The sequence below is a fragment of the Asterias rubens genome, chromosome 2 (genome assembly GCF_902459465.1).
Source record: "Asterias rubens chromosome 2, eAstRub1.3, whole genome shotgun sequence".
NCBI lineage: Eukaryota > Metazoa > Echinodermata > Asteroidea > Forcipulatida > Asteriidae > Asterias > Asterias rubens.
In genome coordinates this window covers 8,576,991-8,603,526 of record NC_047063.1, presented here as the reverse complement: position 1 = coordinate 8,603,526, position 26,536 = coordinate 8,576,991, and the positions used below count along the sequence as shown (strand labels likewise).

The following is a 26,536-nucleotide window of genomic DNA, read 5'->3' as shown; positions in this document are numbered from 1 at the left end:
TGTGGACATATCTTGAGAAGAGGAGTATGAAATTAATGTTGAACTAACTTGAATCTACAAATCGCAACCATTTTATCATGTACCTTAATTCACTTCCAGAGGACTCACAAACAGCATGTTCATGACATACATGAAACTCCAATCCGCAGCCCCCTATGGGATTATTACAGTTGGGTCCAGTGTAACCATAGTGGCATCCTCCTATACACTGCCCTGTACCCGCTGGTCCACTGTCACATATCCCATTGATGCAAGTACAGGCTGTCAAAAAGAACATTATCATTGGTTAATATTGTTGATGATGATGATTCAAAGCATTTGTATAGGGCCATATCAGCCTCACTACCATGACAATACCTTGACGCCATGTGTGGGAGTTTGCTTTGTTATACCTCAACGCTGCAACGAAGCTGCTATAAAAATTGGAGCTCCCAACTATGATGTAACATGAGTGATGTCGTAACAGAGCTTTCCGCGAATCTTTCAGAAAAGCACTGGATAAGGGTATTGAGAATGATTGTTGTATTTTTTACAATTAAAATCTATTTTACTCAAATGACTGATCGTCATTATTAATTGAAAACATTTTTAAATGAAATTCAACAAAGATCACGACTTGCCATTTTCGTTCCAAGTAGGTCTTTAAAATAGATTTATGGATTTTTACAGGAGAACCTGGATGGGATAGCCCCCCAGTCCAACAACTCTAGATTTATTTTTGCCAGCTTCTACTTTACGGGTTGGGGTTTTAGAACTTGTCTAGAAATTAAAAGCTACTTACTTTGGTTACACCCAACGCCAAACAGGTTAGCATCGCACAATTCACAAGCTGTGCCCTGGAAGCCTTCATCACATGTGCAGGTACCACTCCCGAACCATCCATCTGTACACTGCATAAAAATACATTCATAAATACCTCAGACAGTTTAACTATTCCTATTGGTAGAGAGCGCGTCACGTTGGGGTGTTTAAACCTTTGATAATGACCAGTGTTTATAACCGGTTGTGAGCGGATACTCCGCGCTAGTCTTGGTGCAAGACATTTCTTGTAACGGGCAATGCGGGCGCTGTCGGTGGGTTGGCCGCGCTGTGTGTGAAATGAAAACGAGAACGTGTTGCACCAAGACTATATGTGCACGAACGGAACCGGAAACTGTCGGAAATAGGTTTCTCAGTCATAACAATGCAACACACGGACGTCGTACATGTACAAACAGAGCTCAAACATGTCGAAAACGGATAAGTTTTACAGAGTTTCTTACTTTATTACGCCTTTTAACCAAAAAAGGCACGGGCCTTTATCACACAGCAACGACCCTGCCTGTTTTAAATGGCCGTGAAAGAACTCGTTGCTACCCTGTTATTCCCTTATCAATAATGAGGAATTATCAACAACGTACATGTACAAACATTGGTAAACGCACATCGGTGTATAGACCCATTGCATATGATGTCACACTCTCAAAAAGGAATTGATAATCTGTAAAGAGATTTAACGTGGCTGGAACCGGCTATGTTAGAAGTCCCAGGAGATCTTGACCTAGTCGGTCTTTGCATTATTATTATTATTATTATTATTAATATTATTATTACTATTATTGCATAACCTACCAGTCCGTGACCTCTGCATGGTATAGCAAAACCTCCAGGGCAAGGAAGGCAGTTCTCTCCATAGAAACCAGGGCAGCACTGTTTTACCTGTTAAAGTGGGAAATATACATTCAGTAACCACTCTTATAATTAACGGCAAGTTAAAATCTTTTGTCAGAACCCTACAGCAGCTTTTGCTAGTACAAAGCATTTCCAGAAACATTTCACTTTGAAGTAATGCGGTTATGTAAAAAGATAACAGTTTTTGCCCGGGCAACCGTGAAAAATGCAGTCACTGGCCATGGACAGCTGTTTGAAGGGCAGCTAACACAAGAACAGGGGCCAATTTCATAGAGCTAAGCACGAAAATAGCTCGCGTATTTTTCACATGTTACTGGCAAAAATGTCATGCCATATACATTGCTTGTGACTGGTATTTAGCTGTTGTTTACTTAGCATAACAAGTGAGTGGAGTCTTGGCCGGTAATCTGATTTTACTAAGCAAGGATTTTTTTGCTTAAGCAAAATTTTGTGCTTAAGCAGCTCTATGAAATTGGGCCCTGGCTGGACTAGCAATTAAGCCCATCCTCATCTGGAACATTATGAAATAAATACAAATACAAGTTTGAATGAACGATAAATGAACGAATCGGGAAGATTTTCAGAACTACATGTATGTGCAACATTTCAGGGAACAAACTTTCCCCAATCAGGTTTTTTTTTTTTTTTTTTTTTTTTAAATATGCCCAGCAGAAAGATCATTTGCAGGGAGCTTTCTGCAGAATCAGGGAGAATAGATGGGTTGCAATACGCGTCATTGACCGCCATCTTTGATGTATTTTACATGTGAAAAGTGCACCAGAGTCACACGCGGCGCGTGCAATTTTCACTGACGCGGTCAATGACGCGTATTGCAACCCATCTATTGGAGGCTCTGCAAATTTAACTCTTTAGCGCAAAAGGTGGTCGCTAGAGACCACCAAAACTTGTTCAAATTGGACTTTGATAAAACGGTCACAACTAAAAAATTACAACACCCATATATACCGCCCTCTTTCGGTTGTTTGGAGCGATTGTTGAGCTTTCGTTTGATGTGATGTTCAATAGGGGGAACTATTGAAAAATTTCAAGATAAACATGGATGACCATGGTTTATTTTTACAACCATAAAATTACTCTTGTCACCTCAAGGCTGAAGTTCAAAGTTTTGTTCTTACCGTTGTGTTCCCGTAATTGACACTGTCGCATCTATGTGATATCAGAGGTTCAATATCCGGTGGAACTAGCAGCCCGTCAATGCTGTGGATGTAGCCGTTCCAAGCAACGATGTCCGAAAATGTCATATTTGCTTTACCGTCCATTTGGATCAAGCCCTGGTGGAAGATAATAATAATATAATAATGAATAATATTTAGAATAAATAATAGTAATCATTTGGGAGGCTAATCATCCATACTCGCAGCTAAGAGCTGAATTGCGAAGGACGCGGCTACAACGTGTTCCAGAAGCAGGCATGTAAGGGTGCCTTTGGCAACCAGCCACATCACCTCATTATGACCATGGAGCACAGCCAGAGATCGAAAGTGTTCAATTTTCCCCGAGGGAGGCAAACCGGATGGTCTGGAAAACCCTCGTGGCACAGCAGAGAACCAACGCACAACTCAACTCACGGCCCTGGCCAGGTATCGCACAAGGGTCACCTCGGTGAGAGGCGAGCGCTTTACGCACAAGCCAACCATGCCCCCAAATTATAATGTTTTGTCAACATAATGCTGATATATATTGAAAGATACAAATTGTACCCAATGCTCATTACATTGTTTCGGGTCAGAAGATTGGGGGTTCGAGTCCCGGCCATGACACTTGTGTCCTTAAGCAATACACTTAATCACTATTGCTGCGTCCTTCAGATGGAGTGTAAAGGTCCCATGTGTTGTGTAATGTAAGGAAAAGAACCCTGCCGTCGATTTCACAAAACTCTTCCTAACTTGAGACTAATCTTAGGACTTGGGACGAGTCCCAACCCTGCACTGTAGCATGCAGACCTTAAGATTAATGCTAAGTTAGGACAACTTGTCCTGGACAAGTTACTCGTCCTAACTCTGTGAAATCGACCCTAGTGCACTTATCGAAAAGAGAAGGGGTTCGCCCAGGAGTTCCTGGTTTGATTGGCAGCATATTGCGCCACAGCATACTGTAAGTAATTACATGGTGCTATGCAAAAGGAAAGGTCCAACTCTTCAAAAGCTTTGTCCCACATACCTTGCAGGAAAAATATTGTATTTTTTAAATTAGCCTGAAGGCCCCTTCAAGGTGTGGGTTTCAAGTTGTTTTTCAGGGCCGATGTCACCTACTCCTAGGCTGAAACAGGGTTACCACCATAACAGTTTGTACGGATGTAGGCTTGGGTATCATCGATTCGGAGCCTGGCCAGTAGAGCAGAAAGCACTACCTCCATAACTTTATGTAGCTAGTGTCATGACTCTCGAACCCACACTCTGCTGATCAAACACCAGAGCTCGAATCCGGTGCTCTTAACCGCTATTAACAGTGTTATTATAAATAGAACATTCAAGTGTTTGTACTTACGTTCGACCTGATGTGAAAGTTGGTCGTTGAACCATGCAGTGACGTCACACCACCTCTTGTAATCAGGTCTAGCATAAGAAACTACACACAGATAACAAAACTCATGAAGAGCGACTTTCTCATTAAAGGGTTTGGGTACTACAAAACACAAATGTACACAGATTAACGTAAAACTTACATCATTTAAAGATAATGATGGTAGAAAGCTTCTCTTAAAATATTTTGGCTGAGGCGCTAATCAGAGGAGGGGGTCTGCACCATTAAGCCCGGTTCATACTTCCTGCGATTGCGAATGCGAAGAGAATTTCGGTGACGCAACAATCTGTACGCGTTCCATTTCCCTTTGTGACGCAATGAAATTCGCATCGCACGAAGCATCCACAGGAAGTATGGACCAGGCCTAACTTGGCGAGGGCAGCTATAAAGAAGATCCTTCGACGTCTGCCCGGTTCAGTGACCAGAAACAAGTCATCAACCTTTTGCCCGCCAGAAGATCAGTCGGCCTGATGATGGTTCAAGATAGGACGTGAAACTGTCTTCAGTAATATAGCAAAGGCCGGTCCCACTGCAGCGATAACGAGAACGATAACGATCACGACGCAATAAGAATGCGTTCTATTGGTTGAATTGCTCCACGCAGAAACCGCACACGCTCATTCAACCAATAGAATGCGTTCTCTTTGCGTCGTTACTGTTTTAGTTCTGGTTATCGCTGGAGTGGGACCAGGCCTTAAGTCCAGTTGTCTAGATTATAAAAAATTTCAATACTGCCGTACTAATGTTGCACAGACACAACAACATAAAAAAATAAACTAATTATTATCGTAATAAAGTAATTTAACTTCGCTTACCGAATGATCAACAACAACATGGTTCCTCAGAAGGGCGATAAGCTTAGGACGTCCCTGCAAGTAAAAACAAACCAGTTTGCTGGATAATTCACGGGAAAAAAAATTGCTAAACCGCTCAAGTCTTGCGCGTACTCGAACCTTTTTGGGACCGCTTCGGTCCCACGAATGATGATTAAGCGTATGAAGGAAACAAACTCACGCGCTTAGACAAGTCCAAATGTTTAAGTATGCGCGAGACTAACACTCTATTAACAGGGCTGATTTGAAAGAGCAGTTTAGACAGAAAATGTTGCCCAACACTTTTCTGATCAGCAAACTACTGCAATTAGACGGAGTGGCAGCTATTTCAAACAAGAAGGACGTACTAGGAATGGAATTGGCGTACTTGGATCATGCTAGGGTCGCGATAGATGTGGTGCGGTCGGGCGTCATTTGGATGTATGTTACACACAGATTGGGTCTGTTTGTACATGTAGCTTGTTTATCCTGTTCACAGCCAGACCCAACTTATTACCATAATTTTAAGGCATTGGACACTATTGGTAATTACTCAAAGTAATTTGATTTAGAGATCTCAGATTTAGAATTTGAGGTCTCGAAATCAAGCATCTGATAGCCCACAACTTCGTGTGACAGGTGTTTTTTTCTTTCATTATTATCTCGCAACTTCGTCGACCGCTTGAGCTCAAATTTTCACAGGTTTGTTATTTAATGCATATGTTGAGATACACCAGGTGAGAAGACAAGTCTTTGACAATTAAAAAAAGTGTCCAGTGTCTTTAACTAAGTAAAGTCACATCATCCAGGCAAAGCTACAAGGACGAGTTCGGACGTTTTGAGAAGTAGTTTGGTGTGACCCGGCCATGAACTGTTTTTGAAACAGGAAACATTTTCACAGTTTTGTGTTTGTTTCTTCTTGTAATTTGAATTGTTTTGCCGCTACATTTTCCTTGCTCTCACCACTTTGTAGTTTGCATTATTGCTTTTTTTGTTGGGGGGGGGGGGGGTCCATACTCGACATGCTTTGCTTTTTATGTGCCCCCCTCCAACTCAATTTATTTTTTGTTTTCTGTTATTATAAGTCCGAATGAGTGAAGGATTTGAGCGCCATTTATAAAGAATCTACTATTATTAATATTATTACTATTATAGTTTACCTCAGTAGACATTAAGTAGTCGATGGAACCCTCTGGTAGCTGGTTAAAGGCTTTATTCATCGGAGCTAGAATCGTATAAAAGCCATAAGGGTAGATCACATTGCTCACTCCAACACTCTGAAAACAAACAAAAAACACATTAGAAGTTGCATGGTTGGAGTATAATTAGGTGGGGTTTGCGGTAGAACCATGAGAAAAACTGTGACCTCGTGTTGACCTCTACTTCCGGGCCCGTTTTATTATTATTTATTATTACGAGTAAATCTCTTTTGATAAGGTGTGGTTCCAAGAAGAACCAGTGGTTTGACAACTCAGCATTTCAAACAGTATTCTCTGTTCTCTTTGTTAGGGGGTGCCAGTCAGAACCCATACAATCAATAACTGTCACATAGCCAGGGATCACACCCAAGTTTACGATACAACCTGGGAAGCAGCAGCCAAGGGATCCCCTAAGGGGATGCAACCTTTTTTTTGTTCCGACCCGAAACCTTTTTTTTTTTTAATCAGTCTCACCAGCATCAAGGTCTGCATTCGATTAAACCTTCCTGTGGTGGAGATGATGGTCGCTACAGACTCCTAGCATTGGGACAAGAACGAAACCACAAATTAATTATCACAGTGGCATGCAAGGCCGATTGAATACAATGTAAGTGCACTGGATTAAAGCTCTGGTGTTTCTGATCAGCAGATTGTAGGTTCGAGAGTCGTGACACTTGTGTCCCTCAGCAAGACACTTAACCATTATTGATGCATCGTTCAGATGGGACATAAAGCTGTTGGTCTTGTGTGTTGTGTAACACACGTAAAACAACCCAGTGCACTTATCGTAAAGAGAAGGGGTTTGCCCGGTGTTCCTTGTTTAATTGGCAGCATATTGCGTCACAAAACCTAGTAAAACCATTACATGGTGCTATGTTAAATGAGTAGGTCTCATACTTTAAAGCCATTGGACACTTTCGGTACAGAAAAAAAATATTAAAAGTTCACAGATTTGCAAATAACTCACAGGGTTTACAGAAGGTAATGGTGAAAGACTTCTCTTGAAATATTATTCCATGAAATGCTTTACTTTTTGAGAAAACATTAAAACAATATCAATTCTCGATATTGAGAATTACGGATTTCTTTTCAACACATGTCATGACACGGCGAAACGTGCGGAAACAAGTGGGTTTTCCCGTGATTTTCTCCCGACTCCGATGACCGATTGAGCCTATATTTTCACAGGTTTGTTATTTTACATAGAAGTTGTGATACACAAAGTGTGGGCCTTGGAAATTACTGTTTACCGAAAGTGTCCAATGGCTTTAAAACTTAGCTCCACATTATACCATGTAGAAAAACACTGACAGCGCATAGGGACCTCAAGGCAATATGCACAATATAAGAATAGCTTATTATTATTATTACTTTTATTATTATTATTATTATTATTATTACTTTTATTATTATTATTATTATTACTTTTATTATTGTTATTATTATTACTTTTATTATTATTATTATTATTATTACTTTTATGATTATTATTATTATTACTTTTATTATTATTATTATTATTATTATTACAACAGGAAGTGCAATCTTTGGTTCTTAAATTTGTATAATTAAAGGGGCCCACTGCCTTCAAATCCTTGAATTTAGGCTGTTTGGAAATGCTCCTTATCCTTTTCAAAAGTTGTTTATCCGCTTAAAGGCAGTGGACACTATTGGTAATTACTCAAAATAATTATTAGCATAAAACCTTTCTCGGTGATGCGGTGATGAGTAATGGGGAGAGGTTGATAGTATAAAAATATTGTGAGAAACGGCTCCCTCTGAAGTGCCATAGTTTTTGAGAAAGAAGTAATTTTCCACGAATTTGATTTCGAGACCTCAGATTTAGAATTCGAAGTCTCAAAATCAACCATGTAATCACACACAACTTCGTGTGACAAGGGTGTTTTTTTCTTCTTTCGTTAATATCTTGCAACTTCGATGACCAATTGAGCTCAAATTTTCACAGGTTTGTTATTTTATGCATATGTTGAGATACACCAACTGTGAAGACTAGTCTTTGACAATTACCAATAGTGTCCACTGGCTTTAAACATATTACAACCAGCTGAACATTTTGCCATTTTGTATAGTTGTGCTTGGCTTCTTTTTGTGCTTTTAGCAGGTCTATGACATTGGGTCCTGGTCTTACCTCTGGGTTATTGGGTACTAAGGGTGCTTCGTAGAGTACTTTGTCAATCACATGGATCACTCCATTAGCAGCGGGGATGTCCTGGTAGATCAGTTTACCCTTCTCGTTACTACCTTCAATTCGGTACCTCAAAACGTCTGGATTCTGAGAAACAAATTTCAGTCAAAATATCAAAATCAGTTTGTTATTGTGTCCCAAGGAAATCTGTACCCTTTAGATTCTGTACCCCCCCCCTATAGACCTTATGCATTGACGTCATCCAGCCGCCATCTTAGAGGAAAAACGGTGACGAAACAATTGAAACGCACAGATTTGTACGCGCGGCGCACAGTATCAGCCAATGTACAACTCCCTTTGACCTATAGGTGAGGGGGCTCTACTGGAATGACGTCATGTGCAAAGGTCTATTGGAAATGAACATGGGCTGGAGGAGGAGCAGGCCTGTATGCTGCGTTTTTGAAAGGGCAAGGGCACCAAGGCGTTTTTCTCCTCGGTAAAGGGCACTCTATGAGAAAATTGTTAAATTCTACTGGAGCATTTCAAGGGCATCAAGGCAATGACCAAGGGGGCATGGAGGCGATCGCCCTCATTGCTTCCATGAAGTATCAGGTCTGAGGAGGATTCAAAGAGAGCGCTATCAGAAGAAGTTTGTACACAGTTTGATGTATGGGGGGGACCGAATCTCCAGCCACACCGGATTACTGCACAAACCTTTGGCTTTTCAGAGTGGCGAATCGAAAACCACAAACTTACATGTACATGTACAAATGTTTACTCTAAATGTAAATGCAAAGAAAACTTCTTGCTTAAAGGCACTGGACACCTATGGTAATCTGTCAAAGACCATTCTTACTTGGTGCATCTCAAGATAAGCATAAAATAAAAAATCTGTGAAACTTTTGACCCAATTGGTCGTCGAAGTTGCAAGAGAATAATGGTGGGGAAAAAAAACATTGTTGCACAAATTTGTGTGCTTTTAGATGCCTTAAAAAGGCTTCAAGCCTGAAGTCTTGTCATACTTTGAGTGACAAATTACCTCTTTCTTAAAAACTTTGCTACTTCAGTGGGAGCCGTTTCTCAGGATGTTGAATACTATCAACAGCTCTCTATTGCTCATCATCAATTAAGCTTTTATGTTGAAATGCATTTTGAGTAATTACCAATAGTGTCCAGGGCCTTTAAACCTTGTTTGATTCTTACCCCATCTTTTGGTGTGACTTCAGCCATGATTCCGGCCAGCGTGTAGATCGATCTGGTTCTATTCAGCATGAAGGTGTCCAAGTATGTGGGTATAACATGAAGCTTCATCAAGTAACGTGCAAGCTCTACATCTTCTGTCAGCTCAGACTATAAATAAAAAATATATTTAACAATAATAATAATAATATTGAAGTCTTACAATAGCAAACGTACATGTACCTACCAACAGTACTCAACGCAGCCTCACATACCTTGCAGGACAAAATACTGAGCGCTTTGATCGACCCCTAGGGGTGTGACAAAGCACCATAATATTAATAGAACCTAGTATTAATAATACTAATAATAAAAACAGACAAAAATTGACAAAACAGATGGGTTTTAAGTAATCCTTTAAAAGTGTCCAATAATGGCGGGGCTTGATGAATATGGTTGGGTAGCTTGCTCCAAAGTGTTGGAGCTATGACCGCAAAACGCAGAATCGCCATAGCGTGTCATGGTGCGGGGTGCCGTGGAAAGATGGGAATGAGCAATGGGTGACCAGGGCTCGAATTTCACGCTGGACCGCAGGCCCGAGGCCAGTGATTTTAGCTTCGGTCCAGTAAACTTTATGCCGAACAAGTCCGGCGGTCTTGTGGTTTTTTTTATGCATACTAATATAGTTACTATAACAAATAATTATATGAAATATATTATCTTTCATTAAAAAATGTATTTCAATCTCATTTAGAATAACAGTTTTTGTTTTACTTGTCGTCAAATCAGTGTTCTGAGCACGCTTGCGGAACGTCAATCCGTCCTTTTTTCACGTGCATCAGGCTGCATACAAGTTTTCCATTCAGTTTACTCATGCCCACACCTTGTACATCTAGTCTCAAACCATTTATGTTTATGCACCCGGGGAGTGTGCGAGCGGGGACGAGGGAGTGATGTGTTAGTACCCGGCGCGGCGGCACACCTTAGTACAGCGATGTTTGTTTACCACTGACCATGTGTAAAGTCTGTTATTAACAAAGGAGTGTTGAATTTGCATTAAGAAGGTCTGGTTGCAATACCACACATCCCTGTGTTGCATGGATTAAAAGTAAGGTCTTGTTGCCAAACGTCTTGCTTAGTATGGCTACCGTGATGAGCTTCTGACTACTGCTGTCAAACTTTTGGTCAATCTTTTTTTATGACGATCTTTTTATGAAAGCTGCACGTTGCAGTGTTTTGTTGGTGATTTGCCTATCAAATCGGAATTTTTTTTTTTGAGGCGGCGAGAATGACGTGAAGTAGGTATTTGGAACTTTATTGATTGGGTTTCACAGCAAAAAAAAAGCCTCCTAAGGGATGAAAAAGGCCTGCTGTTCTATCGTGTTAACTTTTTTTTTTCCTAATAAAATTTTGGTCTTGTAAAAAATCTTCCGGTCCAGTAAAAATTCTGAGCAACCAGCCCTGCGGTCTTGTGGATTTTTTCCCCAAATTCGAGCCCTGAAGAAGAGCAAAGGCGTCGGGAAGCTGATGAAAGTGAAGATGACTGAAGGGCTAAGAGATCTTGGAGATATACTGGGGCCAAATTATGAACAACTTTATACACAAGAAGAATATTTTGAAACAAATACATTTGGTGAATTGGAAGCCAATGAAGAGAGCGAAAAGTGGGTGTTTTGTGCTCTGATTTGGTTATCATTATTACTAAAAATTACCTCGTCGAAGAAAACTTCTCGGATCGCTTCGTCCGTTGGCACAAAGACGGTGAAGAGGCCCCCGCTGCTTAGAACATACCCCATGGTCATCTCTAGCAACCCGATAGAAATGTCAAACATTCCCTCCATCGGCCCGTTAATGTCAGTGTTGAGGTAATGCAGCACCTAAAAGTAAATAATAACAGCAATAAGCCATTAGCGTGTTAGTATACACATATTGACTGGCAATGAGGAACCTAGTGTACAGCCGGAAACTTTGAGTGACCAGAAGAGGGAAATACTGTAGGCCCCTCTTCTGGTCACTCACAGACTTGATGGGGAATAGACGACACCAGTTACCGAATCGTGCCAGTCAATATGTGTTTTATAACACACCTCGGTCTTAAATGTGAAATCAGAAAAGAAACTTGGAAAAACAAATGAAGTGTTTTAGTTGCTGTTCACGGGACACAAGTGCAGGGCGTAAGTCAAGCTCAGTTCTGTGCAGGATTCAGACTGCCGGCCTTGTTTGCCAGCCCGGTAAAACCCAACTACCTTTATTACGTAATGAGCACTACCACAGAGTCTAAGCTTGGGCGATATCGATTTATTTTATTCACGATATAACGCGACAATATATCGCGATATTCGATATAATCGCGATTAATTACATTTGACATCATCAGTCTTCAAACTCCAAGTGAAAGTTGTTGAAGAGACAGTCATGGCATAAGAGAGGTGTTCTAATGACCTATTCTTCTGGTTTTACTCCAAACCTATGGGGTGCAAGATGTCTCAGCTAGCAAATACATCACGATATTTAATCGATATATATCGCGAAATATATGGCGACATATCGATATCTCGATTAAAACCAAATCCATCCGATATCGAAATCGTTTCCAAATTAATATCGCGATACTCGATAATATCGTGATATCGCCCAAGCTTAACCGAATCCTTGGCCTCAAACCAGAATCAATAAAATGAAGAGAAAAAGAAAACAGGAAAAGAGGTCTAACTACAACGGTGAATTGGGTCTTCAGTTTACCTGTAAGATATTCCCATGGCAAGCTGTCCCATCTCCCTGAAATCCACGTTCACATTCGCATCGAGTTCGACTACTATCTGGCATGGTAGAGCAAACAGAATGACGCGGGCACTGAGGTGGGCTGTACGTCGAGGTAGAGACACACATATCGATTTTCTGGCAGCCGTTTGGAAATAAGTAGTCGTCGTAGCCCTCCATGCAATCACAATGATACTGTTGAGAAGGAAAAAAAAAGGTTTTTATCGGTTAATTTCTTTGGAGTGAAGAAAACAAAACGTGTTTGCATTGGATTTGGATGTCACTGCGGAGTGGTTAAGAGCATCGAGTTCAAGTTTCTGGTGGCAAAGTCATCTGGGTGTGGGTTCGATTCCCGGTTGTGACACTTGTGTTCTTGAGGAAGACACTTAACTGTAAATGCTTACAAGCTTGTAAACGGCTGCAACCGTGGACTTCCTATTGTCCCTCTTTTGTTTATACTGTTATACTTTTGTTTATACTCTTATACTTTTTTGCAATAGACCCTTCCCATGAAATATGTAAATTGCACATAGCGCGTGTGCACTAAAGTTTTGGTTGGCAAAATGAGGGAACATCGCGCTGTTTTGCACATGGCTAATGGGTGCGTGACGCAGACGCGACTGCGCGTCTGCTTAGTGCACATATCAATGGTGTTTGCCAACCAGCAGGGTCTGTATGCATGAGTGAATGTAATTAGCATATTTCATGGGAGGGGTCCATTAGCTGCCATTGGTTTTGTACACATTTTCCAACTGTGGACCTTTCCTGACTCTATTGTCCTCTTTTGTTATAGGTCCTCGGTTTGAAGGTGTATACCTACTCTTCTCTTCACCAAGGGGTATATGGTCACCTGTGAGTGCAGACATGGTTCTAGGTTACTGCGCTACATACTTGGTACTGTATACTCCCAAGGGAGCTACGATGGTACATGTATATGGAATAAAGTAATGTCCCAGTGATCAGGGGTAATAATGTATGACTGTCATGAGCGTCACTGAGTGACAGATTTTGAGCGCCATATAAAAAGCCAATATTATTCCTATTGTTATTATTACATAACCGATACCATGGGTAAAATTTCAAATGACATCAAAATATTAGAAAAATTGTTGTCTACACACCCGCATCGGACCATCGAAGACGCACTTTGAGGACGGTGGAGGACAGACCGAAGGTTCTTGCTGGCAGCGATTGATTGGATGGCATTCCTTCCCATCGCCATAGTAACCAAATAAACATTGGCATGTGTGTTTCCCCGGTGACGTATGATTGCAGTGGGCGTGTACACTGCAGACACCCTCTCGCTGACAGGGGTCAATCTCTGGCAGATAATAAGACAAAAGGTCAATGGTCAAAGGTCAAGGAAATTTAAAAAAGTGAATGTGACAATCTAAACTTTGATTTACCCGTCCAAACATCAGCTGAGTAAAAACAATTTAAAGGCCTGGAAACACATGGAGGCCACGACCTCTGTTGCCCATGGTCTTGGCGCCCTTCAAACATTAAAGGAACACATTGCCTTGGATCGGTCGAGTTGGTCTTTGAAAAGAGTTTGTAACCGTTTGTTAAAAAATGCATGGGTTGAAAGATGTTGTTAAAGTAGATCAACACAAATATGCCTCGGAATTGCACAGTTTTCCTTCTACCTCGTCGACTAACACGGTAGGCCATTTATGGGAGTCATATTTTTGACTCCCATAAATGGCCGACCGTGCTAGTTCGCAAAGTAAAAGAAAAACCACGCAATTTTGAGGCAAATTTGTATGGATCATTGTATTCTACTTTTAAAACATCTGTCCAAACATATAACAAACGGTTACAAACGCTTTTTATAGACCAACTCGTCCAATCCAAGGCAATGTGTTCCTTTAAGATTTTCCAATGAAAGTGTCCTTAAGAGAATAAAAATTGCCTTTCCCTCTCAAAGATGAAATGACTAGGCTTACCAGTCAGAATCAAACAAGCTTAACAAAACAATCAAATTTGTTTTCCTCACGATCCAATAATAATAATATAATAATAATAACAGCATTTATAAAACGCCAAAATTGCTCAAAGGCACTGTACATTAAAAGGCAAATAGCACTTAACATTATTAAAAGCAAAACAAAGCTCAAACAGATGGAATTTATAAAACAAGGCAAAAACTTTAAAAAAGTACAAAAGGTAAATGTACAATTCACTGCAAGAAATGCAATAGCAATCCGCACAAATGCTTAAAATAGAAGTACCTACAACATGTTGCTCTCAGACGAAGGTGTAAAGTTAACTAGCGTCCAAATTTTATGTTTGCTCGGGACTAGACTAACTATACGTGTGCCATGTTTGACTGACAGCAAGGTATTTTAACTTAAGTGACGTCATTCGTGAAGGGTTCTATTAAGTAATGTCACCAATCTGTTGTGTTCATGTGATGACACAGGGAGGCCTACCCAGCGCAGCTATAGATGGTCTGCTTACAGGAACAATTCGAGGCAGAGGCCGCCCTAAGCTGTGCTGGATAGACAATGTCACACAGTGGAGTGGAAGACACGTAGGAGAGCTGAGAAGAGCAGCGGTTGAACGCAAAACAAGTGATGGCGACGACTCCAGGAGTGCGCCCCCATTAGAATTTGAGGACTAGGCGGCCACGTACGCAAGTCTATATATCGAATGATAATGATGTTGGCACACATTCTTACCTGCGCATGAGAGCCGTCCATCTCCAGTGTAGCCTGGACTACATACACATAGTGGGTCTGCTACATCACTGATAGGTGGGGAACATATTGCAAAGGGATGGCAGATAGCATCTCCACAACTGGTCTTGGCTGAACGGACAAACACAACAGGAATAACCAAAATGAGCGAAAGTTAGATTAACACACAATGTGTATTTAAAAGCACTGTATACACAGTACTTTCAAAATCCACAGGCAAATCATTTGGGTGAGATTTGAACCCAAGACTAACGTTGTTCAATAACAGAAATGTTGTTTAGCAGTGGGGGGAGTAGATGGACGCAGGAATTTTGCGACTACTTCCTAATCTCTACCAATCCTGCACTTAAACAAGAATGTTGCAACAGACTGAAGCTATTACTTTCCACCCATAGAAAAAAGAACCCAGAGAACGCTAAGTGCATCATTGTGCATGCGATTTCGTGCAAGACCATTTTTATGGACGCGCGTATGCCATTTTTGTATGTGCGTATGGCAAAATATTTTGCCGTACAGTAGACGTCATCAACATTGACCAATGAAAACATGTAGAATTGGTCTAAGTACGAGGCCAGTTGTTGTCATTTTGCCATACATCTGGTCACGCGATAATCATTTGCTATTTACGCCACGTTCAGACGACACAGAGGGCGGCAAAACTCAGCGTTATCCAGGATATATTTTTATGGTCCATCTCTTATCACATTGACTAATTGTTGCCATTTATTTCTCAACCAAAAGTCTAACAAAACTTTTGGACAGTAGGTTTGCAGAGCAACACACACAGTTGAAAAACATGGAGTTGCTTTCAAGACGCTTACACTTTACAAAAAGTTACCCCCTGTCTACAGTGCACATAGTATTATTCAAGTATTCTGGGATACTGGTAACCCTCATTCTTACCCAGGTCACACCTTGGTCCCTGGTACCCTTCTTCACACAGACAGAATCCATTCCCAGTTGATCCAGCATTGCAAACTCCATACACACAGTCACAAACTTTAAAATCAAGAAGAAATGAGAGTCCAAATTAGACGAGCCCACAAATGGTTGACAAAAATTCATTTAAAATGCAAGTTTATAATTGAACCATTTTTTGTGGAATTGATGTTGATATTAAATGGAAATGAGTTTGAGGGAGGAAATTAGTCTTGGTTCAAGATGCTCCTGTGTCATACATGTACACACATTGCTCTTAAACACCAACCACTATCAGTTAACACCCACAAACTTAAAAGTGGTTTGTGTGAGAGGGAAGTGGAGGCGTTTTTTTTCTTCGTAAAGGGCATCCCCCTCTTTGAGGGCAATTTCAATTCTATTGAAACCCTCTCTAAGGGCAATGACCAAGGGCTTCCATTTCAAGTTTCATGCCTGCCAACCAATCATAGCGTGCCGTGGTCGAGCGGATAAGAGCACCAGACTCAAGCTCTTGTGTTTCTGATAAGCAAAGTGTGGGTTTGAGTCTCGGTCGTGACACCTGTGTCCTTAAGCAAGACACTTGCTTTTATTGCTGCGTGCTTTGGATGGGACGGAGCCATAATCCACTTTGTTGTGAAATTAATGTAAAAGAACCCAGTGCACTTCTTTTTTTTTTTTTAAAGAGAAGGGGTTCGCCCCGGTGTTCCTGGTTTGATCGGCGGCATATTGCACCACAGCACCTTGTAAAACCATTACATTAGTAATAGGTCTTATACCTCACAAACAAAGATTGACATACCTGGCAGGAACAAATCTTGAGCGCTTTGATATGCCCCAATAAGCCTTTTTGAGGTATGGCGAAAGTGATACGCGCGCATCACACGCCGCGACTGATGCCACGCTCACCATGTTGGTGGTCATTAGGTTTACGTGTAAACGCTGCGTCGCCTAAAATGCGCACTTCACTGAATAACATACGTTCTAAATTGACCACAACTTTACAGTATTGTAGCATTGTGTCCTCCATACCTCAAAAAGGCTTATAGGGCTGTGATAAAACGCTATCCAAGTTTCCCCCAGTATTATTGTTATTATAATTCCCCAATCATTCTAAGAGTTTTCTAGGGGAATGGATTTCATACATAGGGTGAAGAGAAGCAATTATAGTAAAGTGTCTTGCTCAAGGACACAAGTGTCACGCCCGCGATTCGAACCCACACACTCTGATGACTCAACTGCCAGAACTTGAACTTAATGCTCTTAACCACTCGGCCATGACACCCATAAAGAATCTTGAACTTTTCGGAGGAAGATCTCTTTGTTTTTGTAGTAAGGGGGTGTTCCTGATAAAGAGGAAGTTATGACATAATTAACAGAGGAGAATGACAGGATATGGTGGCAGACAATTGTCCACATCAGTCATGTGATCATTTGGGATGAGAATGGAGGGAAATGATGTGTTGATTCAACGGGTCATTCAATTAAGGAGAAGTACCCCAGCAATGCTCTTTTATGAGGGATTCCTTTTTCCATGCATTGTTATTTTGCAGAAAATTAATTTTAAATAATGCAACCTTTGCAATTTCATGAATTGTCTCACATTGCCAAAAGTATACAGATGAAAACCATTAAATCATGAAAACAAAAATTAGTGTAAAGGTGGTCGCGTTTTTTGAGTTATTGCCGAAATTATAGGAAAACACTATCCGAGAAGCATGGGGCATAAAAAGTGATAAATTTTGTACATTCCACATTACTTGGAAGTGAGATGTTTTTGAAAATGCTGTATCGAAAGCTGTTGCAGGCTTCTAATCAAAAGATTTTATGACCATTAATTTTTAAGAGTGGAATGTATAGGCCTACATGTACCTTCCCACAATCAGGGAGATTTTCCAATTCGGTTAATACAATAAACATCTTTTCAGAACGTGGACAGATTGGTTTATTTTCAGGGAACCTTCTGCACAATTAGGTAGAGTTAGCAGCTCTGGGCATTGTGTGTACTTCTTTAAAAGTAAACTTTGCATGGTGGGAGTATAATCAGGCGAGGTTTGCGGTAGCACTGTGAGTAAATCTCTTTTTGGTTTTGAGAAAAACCGGTGGTTGACAACTCAACTTGTTATACGTCGGTAACAAACTGTGAAGTTTGATTGGTCGAGAACCAATCATGTGACGCGCATCAGAAACGCATGTTACATGGCTCGACGGGCCGGGTAACATGAAAAGTGATGTACAGCGGTGTACATCACCTTGATCGTTCCCGGCGTTGGTCGATTTCCAGCGCTGTGTACGAAACAACCGTGGGTTCGAGGGAATTGTTTCTCGTTCGTCTGCTTATTAAACAATGAATAGTCCATCGTAATAATGTTTGAAGATGACAACAGAACTTCGAGAAGAGGAATAACAATTATAGAAAGGTAAACAAAAACATTTGTTGCGCGCTGTGACTGGGGTCCATGGTTTTGTACACCCTTGAGGGGAAATGGTACCCTCGGCTTCGCCTCAAGTGCCATTTTCCCTCTCAGGTGTACAAAACGCCATGGACCACGTCACATCGTGCAACAATTGTATAATGTCAATCAGATGTATAATCTGATCATCAGATCTGATGTGCTGCTTGTCAGTTGATTCCCTACTCAAGCTGGCAGTAAAGTTTGTGAAGCAATATCCTCTGGCATAACTTGTGTCGTGAAAGTCATGCAGGGAACAATTTCATCCAGCACTATTGACATAGCAAAATATTTTAACTGAACATGTCTTGTACACACTGAATGGTAATATTGAGTAGTCCAAATTATGATTTTTTTTTTTAGTAGCAACTAATGCATTTTGGTAGCATTTTGATGAAAAAATCTAACAACAGCAGTGTCTTTGTGCATAATCTAGGCACTGAAGACACCGCAGCAATGCCGCGCGGTGCTCAACACTTGTGCGGCCAGATTGGTGTATACAACATGTACAAGGGAAAACATTCACTGTCATGCTCACAAGGATGCATTGTTTCATGCCAGAGGAAATGGCTGACTGCGTAGTAATGGCCATTCTATCCCCGGCTCAGGAATTGGTGTATTTTGACAAGGATTGGATAATATCTTAAAAATGGTCCTTGGATGAATTTAAAGGCCCGGGATCGACAAACCTCCATCCTTCCTTCCTAATTGTGTAACTTTCTCTATTTATTTTATTCCCCTGAAAAATCCTTGGATGGACCAAAACAATAGAAATGTTGTAAACAGTGTTGTAGGGTGTCGTGGCCAAGCGGATAAGAGCACCAAACTCAAGCTCTGGTGCTTCTGTTCAGCAAGACACTTTACTATAATTGCTTCTCTCCAACCAGGGGTAAATGGGTACCTGTAAGGGCAGAAATTGTTCTTGTGATTGATTTTGTCAACTTGCCCTTTGGCCTTGTTGGATATGGGGAAGCAGAAGCGGTACTTTTTGTAGTCCTCTTGCGCTTATGTGATAACTTAAAGGATGCGTTCGAAAAGCTTCCCTGGGTCGACCCCGGTCTGCCCCCGGCACGTTCGAATAGCTTTGAAGTCATTCCAGGGGCTTACCTGGGTCAGGCCAAAGTGCCTTGCTTGTGGAGTGGGTCACTTAAGGGCTGGCCCCAGGTGCATGACGTCACCACGAGAGGGTAAGTGATCGTTCGATTAGCTCTTGTCAGGGGCTCACCCGAGTGGGCACCGCGGGGTCGACACAGGGAAGTTAATCGAACACACCCATAATATCCCTACCTTGATCACAGTTTGGTCCATATGCGTCCTCCGCAGCACACAATTCACATGATACACCTGTAAAGGCCGGATTGCACTGACACTGTTCCCCCTCTCGCTGCCCCTGACACCGCCCCCTCCCATTACATGGGTTGCTGGCTCCACCTGGACACTCTGTAACCAAAAACAAAAACAAAAACAAAAGAATCACTGAACTGCAAAGAAGATAACATGGCTGATACCTCACGGAGACATAAAAGGCATTGGCCTCCATGCCCCCTGGTATTTGCCTTGGTAGAAATTAACAATTTTCTCACAGTGTGATTTTTACCAAGGAGAAAATGCCTTGGTGCCCTTGTCTTTCAGCATGAAGCATACAGGCCTGTGATAACTATGGAAGTGTGTTTAGGACATGGTGAGAGAAAAAAACAAATTCTGTATACATGTAGTTTCATAATATACTACAAACTCCTTTCTATCAGCAGGCGACTATAAGTCACCTACATGTATGGTAAGCTAAAGTCACCTATGGTAAGGAAGAGGGGGTATGAATGAGTGCAGTCGACTAAAGTCACCAATGGTAGGGAAGAGGGGGGTATGAGTGCAGTCGACTAAAGTCACCAATGGTAGGGAAGAGGGGGGTATGAGTGCAGTGGACTAAAGTCACCAATGGTAAGGAAGAGGGGGTATGAGTGCAGTGGACTAAAGTCACCTATGGTAAGGAAGAGGGTGTATGAGTGCAGCGGACTAAAGTAACCAATGGTAAGGAAGAGGGGGTATGAGTGCAGTGGACTAAAGTCACCTATGGTAAGGAAGAGGGGGTATGAGTGCAGTCGACTAAAGTCACCTATGGTAAGGAAGAGGGGGTATGAGTGCAGTGGACTAAAGTCACCAATGGTAGGGAAGAGGGGGGTATGAGTGCAGTGGACTAAAGTCACCAATGGTAGGGAAGAGGGGGGTATGAGTGCAGTGGACTAAAGTCACCAAAGGTAGGGAAGAGGGGGGTATGAGTGCAGTGGACTAAAGTCACCAATGGTAAGGAAGAGGGGGTATGAGTGCAGTGGACTAAAGTCACCAATGGTAGGGAAGAGGGGGGTATGAGTGCAGTGGACTAAAGTCACCAATGGTAAGGAAGAGGGGGTATGAGTGCAGTGGACTAAAGTCACCTATGGTAAGGAAGAGGGGGTATGAGTGCAGCGGACTAAAGTCACCAATGGTAAGGAAGAGGGGGTATGAGTGCAGTGGACTAAAGTCACCTATGGTAAGGAAGAGGGGGTATGAGTGCAGTCGACTAAAGTCACCTATGGTAAGGAAGAGGGGGGTATGAGTGCAGTGGACTAAAGTCACCAATGGTAGGGAAGAGGGGGGTATGAGTGCATTGGACTAAAGTCACCAATGGTAAGGAAGAGGGGGTATGAGTGCAGTGGACTAAAGTCACCTATGGTAAGGAAGAGGGGGTATGAATGAGTGCAGTCGACTAAAGTCACCAATGGTAGGGAAGAGGGGGGTATGAGTGCAGTGGACTAAAGTCACCAAAGGTAGGGAAGAGGGGGGTATGAGTGCATTGGACTAAAGTCACCAATGGTAAGGAAGAGGGGGTATGAGTGCAGTGGACTAAAGTCACCAATGGTAAGGAAGAGGGGGTATGAATGAGTGCAGTCGACTAAAGTCACCAATGGTAGGGAAGAGGGGGGTATGAGTGCAGTGGACTAAAGTCACCAATGGTAAGGAAGAGGGGGGTATGAGTGCAGTGGACTAAAGTCACCTATGGTAAGGAAGAGGGGGTATGAGTGCAGTGGACTAAAGTCACCAATGGTAGGGAAGAGGGGGGTATGAGTGCAGTGGACTAAAGTCACCTATGGTAAGGAAGAGGGGGTATGAATGAGTGCAGTCGACTAAAGTCACCAATGGTAGGGAAGAGGGGGGTATGAGTGCAGTGGACTAAAGTCACCAATGGTAAGGAAGAGGGGGTATGAGTGCAGTGGACTAAAGTCACCAATGGTAAGGAAGAAGGGGTATGAGTGCAGTGGACTAAAGTCACCAATGGTAAGGAAGAAGGGGTATGAGTGCAGTGGACTAAAGTCACCAATGGTAAGGAAGAGGGGGTATGAGTGCAGTGGACTAAAGTCACCTATGGTAAGGAAGAGGGGGTATGAATGAGTGCAGTCGACTAAAGTCACCAATGGTAGGGAAGAGGGGGGTATGAGTGCAGTGGACTAAAGTCACCAATGGTAAGGAAGAGGGGGTATGAGTGCAGTGGACTAAAGTCACCAATGGTAAGGAAGAAGGGGTATGAGTGCAGTGGACTAAAGTCACCAATGGTAAGGAAGAGGGGGTATGAGTGCAGTGGACTAAAGTCACCTATGGTAAGGAAGAGGGGGTATGAGTGTAGTTAACTAAACTGACCTTAGGCCTGGTATTTCACCTTTGAAAAGACAAGGCCATTTCATTTTGCAAAGGGCACTTCCATTGGAAAATCTTAAAGTCAATGGGAAACTGTTGACAGGGCACCAAGGCCAAGAACAGGTTCAACGGAGGCCATGGCCTGCTAGTCCTGTGTGAAATCCAGGTCTGTGACCTACGTATGGTAAGGAAGAGGGGGTACATGTATACAAGGGTTACCAAATACCAATGAGCCCTGATTTGAATGAAAGTTATGAAATCCTCCCCATCACTTTGCGATGGGAAACACCATTTGGTGAACTAAATAAAACAGGCTAACCCGCTTCTTTCATTTCACATCCTGATCCTCCAGTGGCGAACTTTCCATTATTATTATAACCTAACCCACAACTGTCATTTGACTCTGCTGTATTTATACTGCTCAATCAGGCAAAAAGCGTTGTATTGTTAAAATAAATACAATGACTCAAGAATAAAATGTACTAAGTGGCCCCAATGATTATGTGCAGTGGGGTCATCGGACTGTTTGACGATGGTACAAGTGATTGCTAAAAAGTTGTGGGAAACACACATTTTTTTTAACTCTGCTCTCCACACAATAACATTTCCATAGTCATTTATCTTTTCCTTATTCTGTTTTATTCTATTTATCCAGACCCTGTGTAAATTGATAATATTTATATTTAACTACTTTTTGGGTGCGCCTTACACATTTGTTATCGTGTACCTCATTTTTGAGAAAATAAAATTAACAGTTGCAAACTGCTTACCAACCAAAGTTGGCTGAAACTTAGCTGAAACTTATGAGGAACATGTAAGACTTGTGATACATATTGTTTTAAGCTCTATACTTTAATTGTCCCACTGAATTGTTTATTGTTTAACAATTCTTATCAGTCATCAACCCTAACTCCCTTGATTTACAATTATAGCTAGAATCCTTCAAAACACTATCTAATACCTTTATGGGAACTCAACACCTAAACTGTTGGACTCTGATTATGGTGGCGGTTTAATCCTATAAGTGTTTTTCTAGGATCCCTCCTCACTCTATCCAAATCCAACACTGTATAAATAGTAATAATAATATTGTGGAATACCTGATCCCTTGTAAAGCATTTGAATCAGTTATACATGAACTAGTTTTACAACTTTGTGTGACAAGGGTGTAATTTCTTCCATTAGGCCCCCTATTATCTCGCAACTTCAACGACTAATTGAGTTCAAATTTTCACAGGTTTGTTATTTTGTGCAGATGTTGAGATAAACACATCAACAAAAGTAAGTCCCCCCCTAAACAATTCGTCATAACATCGTAAGGTAAAACATTTTACCAATACAACTAATTAAGAAATAATTCTATGACATGTTTCCTAAGTGGTGTATGAAAATAAAAGATGTCCTTGAATTCATTGCTGAATGAGCTCAAATTGAAGACAAAAACTGCCATTCTCAAAAGTCACAAAGATTACGTTGTGTTGTTCACCGATCGCGATGAGACGAGAAGTTGCCTGTGTTACATTGACGGTCGGAGACTAATGTTGAGATGGGTGTCGAGTTGGAGAGCAACATGCAGAGTGCTGTGTTCAACCAGTTACAGCCTATGGTGGTGGGAGTGTCATGTGTGGGGTGGTATAAGCGTTACCAGGAAAACAGGTTCAGGGTAGCTACTGCTTTGCTGGCTGGTGAAGGAATCGAGCGAATGGTGTGGCCGGCAAGTTCCCCCAACCTCAGTCCCAACCCTGTGGGACCAGCTGAAGCGATCTGCATATTCCCACATCAATGCCAACAGCAACCTGGCTCACTTGTCCCATCTTCTGCAAGTTCAGTGGAATGCCATCCCACAGCGGCAGCATGTCACCAGACTGACAAACACCATGACGGTGCCAGGCGGTCATTGGCAGGCGTGGTGGATACAGGCGTTACTGACCTATATTTGATAAACCTTTGTGAATTTTGAGAAGAGCAGTTTTTGTCTTCCATTTGAGCTCATTCAGCCATGAATTCATGGACATCTTTCATTTTCACACAACACTTAGGAAACATGTCATAGAATTATTTCTTAATTAGTTGTATTGGTAAAATGTTTTACCTTACGATGTTATGGCGAATTGTTTAGGGGGGGGGACTTACTTTTGTTGATGTGTTTATGTACACCAAGTGAGAAAACCAGTCTTTGACAATAACCAAACATGCACTTTGCATTTATGTTAAAGCCATTGGACACTTTTGGTACAGGAAAAAAAAGTTCACAGATTTACAAATAACTTACAGGGTTTACAGAAGGTAATGGTGAAAGACTTCTCTTGAAATATTGTTCCATGAAATGCTTTACTTTTTGAGAAAAGATTAAAACAATATTAATTCTCGATATCGAGAATTACGGATTTATTTTAAACACCCCCCATGTCATGACACAGCGAAACATGCGGAAACAAGGGTGGGTTTTCCCGTCATTTTCTCCCGACTCCAATAACCGATTGAGCCTAAATTTTCACAGGTTTGTTATTTTTGTATAGAAGTTGTGATACACGAACTGTGGGCCTTGGACAATACTGTTTACCAAAAGTGTCCGATGGCTTTAAAAGACACTGGACACCTTTGGTCCAAAGGTGTCCAGTGTCTTTAACATAAATGCATGCATTGAACTGTTTTTACTACAATTTGAACAATCACTGGGAAGTGTCTAGAAGAATCAAAATTCTCCTCTGTCTTTATTAGGGAAACAAAAAAGTAGGCAAAGATGTCTTGTAAATAACTGTCGTTTAAAACCAGCAAGGTCGTGCCCAGCAAAAAAGGCTATACACATTTCCCTTCAACTATCATTGAATTCTTAGCAACCCGTTCCATTTACCAGCAGTCTAGGACAATACTTGTTATCATCATAATGTCAGCAGAATTTGTTTACCATTTTAATACCCTGTGACGGCGAGTGTGAATGAAATTTACGACTTTTTAAATGATGCAAAATGAGTAAAAACAAAGTGTTGTTCCATTGTTGATATTTACGATTACTTTATAGGGTAACGGAACGGTTACCCCCTGAAAAAAGAAAAAAAAAAAGTCAAAGTAAAACAAATTGTAGACTTAATGCAAGGAAATTGCAGTAACTAATAAAGATGTGGAGAAATTTCTGTATCCTGCCACCACTCTTTAATAATTTGCTATGAAATAAATTAGATCTAATTTACTTTTGGTAAAATTTAGGGAAAAATTAACGGCGGATAAATTGGTGGCGACGTGCGGAAGATTATCCAAAATAGTAAAAAGGTGGTGGCAGGATACAGAAATATTTCTCAAAACACTCTCATGCAGTCAAAAATACGATCAATTTACAACAATTATTGGGTTTTTTCCCGTTGAGACCAAACCGCCTCTCTTAAAGCCATTGGACACTTTCGGTAAACAGTATTGTCCAAAGGCCCACACTTCGTGTATCACAGCTGATATAAAAAATAACAAACCTGTGAAAATTTAGGCTCAATCGGTCATCGGAGTCGGGAGAAAATAGCGGGGAAAACCCACCCTTGTTTCCGCACGTTTCCCGTCTCATGACATGTGTTTAATGTTTTCTCAAAAAGTAAAGCATTTCATGGAATAATATTTGAAGAGAAGTCTTTCACCATTACCTTCTGTAAACCCTGTAGTTTGTAAATCTGTGAACTTTTATGTATTTTTTCTGTGCCGAAAGTGTATAATGGCTTTAAGAGACAACACTCCCTCAAAAGAGATTTAATATATGGTTGTAGCTGCAAGTTCATTATTATGTATATAGTTTATTCTGATAAATATAGTTACTCACCTAAGCACATTGGACCCCAATACCCAGGATAGCATTCCTGTCTTACTTCAGTCAGTCGGCATTGTTGACTACAACCAATAATTTCGCTGTATGCAAAAGACATTGTCATTGTCCATGTCACTATCACACACCCCCTGTCACCACTCCCCTGGGTAAGGGGGACAGACCCCGGGGGACACAGGGTAGGTTTGCTGATGGAGCAAAGAACACAGTCCGTCCGTACCACCCTGCTTACGGTCGAGTTCAGCTTGCGTGAGTTGGGTTGATCTGTTGCTATACTTCGTTCATGACGCAGTTTTTTATCAGGGATAAGGTGGTCTGATTTCTCGAGACTGAGACAAGAGCACTGTGATATAAAATACAAAATCCACAAGACAATTAGCCAGCTTAAACCGGCGAACCGGAGTTTCGGACTACCTAGTTTGGTGGGTGTTTTTGACCGTGCGCTGGAGCGGACGGTGCCCCGTGCTTTGTCACACATCATCCCGTACGGGTGACCGGTTGCGCCCGCTGCTCGTGACCGAGAACTTTGGCTGTCCAGAACACCTTCTGTTGCCATCCAGGCATTCATTATGGACTGCCTGGTTATTGAGATGTCACCTTCTCTTGGAGCATTGCTGCATTGTTCAGATAATAAGCGGAAGAAAGATAAATTTGGTGATAACTTCCTTGTGGTTACCTGTGACT

At 41.5% G+C, this 26,536-nt stretch overlaps 1 protein-coding gene across 2 annotated transcripts in view; it reads right to left on the bottom strand.

Moving 5' to 3' along the window:
• Nucleotides 1-26,536, bottom strand: part of LOC117306203 (stabilin-2-like) — an 84,083-nt gene extending 57,547 nt beyond the window's left edge. For both annotated transcript variants that reach the window (XM_033790889.1, XM_033790890.1), the window contains exons 1-17: nucleotides 25,850-26,536; nucleotides 19,666-19,818; nucleotides 15,914-16,009; nucleotides 14,993-15,121; nucleotides 13,433-13,632; nucleotides 12,294-12,506; nucleotides 11,264-11,428; nucleotides 9,576-9,722; nucleotides 8,376-8,519; nucleotides 6,701-6,763; nucleotides 6,188-6,304; nucleotides 5,031-5,084; nucleotides 4,180-4,260; nucleotides 2,808-2,963; nucleotides 1,612-1,698; nucleotides 782-890; nucleotides 84-261 (exon numbers count right to left, since the gene is read on the bottom strand). In XM_033790889.1, coding sequence (XP_033646780.1) covers nucleotides 84-261; nucleotides 782-890; nucleotides 1,612-1,698; nucleotides 2,808-2,963; nucleotides 4,180-4,260; nucleotides 5,031-5,084; nucleotides 6,188-6,304; nucleotides 6,701-6,763; nucleotides 8,376-8,519; nucleotides 9,576-9,722; nucleotides 11,264-11,428; nucleotides 12,294-12,506; nucleotides 13,433-13,632; nucleotides 14,993-15,121; nucleotides 15,914-16,009; nucleotides 19,666-19,818; nucleotides 25,850-26,420 — 2,663 coding nt within the window. In that variant the 5' untranslated portion in view covers nucleotides 26,421-26,536. The remainder of the gene's footprint in view (nucleotides 1-83; nucleotides 262-781; nucleotides 891-1,611; nucleotides 1,699-2,807; nucleotides 2,964-4,179; nucleotides 4,261-5,030; nucleotides 5,085-6,187; nucleotides 6,305-6,700; nucleotides 6,764-8,375; nucleotides 8,520-9,575; nucleotides 9,723-11,263; nucleotides 11,429-12,293; nucleotides 12,507-13,432; nucleotides 13,633-14,992; nucleotides 15,122-15,913; nucleotides 16,010-19,665; nucleotides 19,819-25,849) is intronic.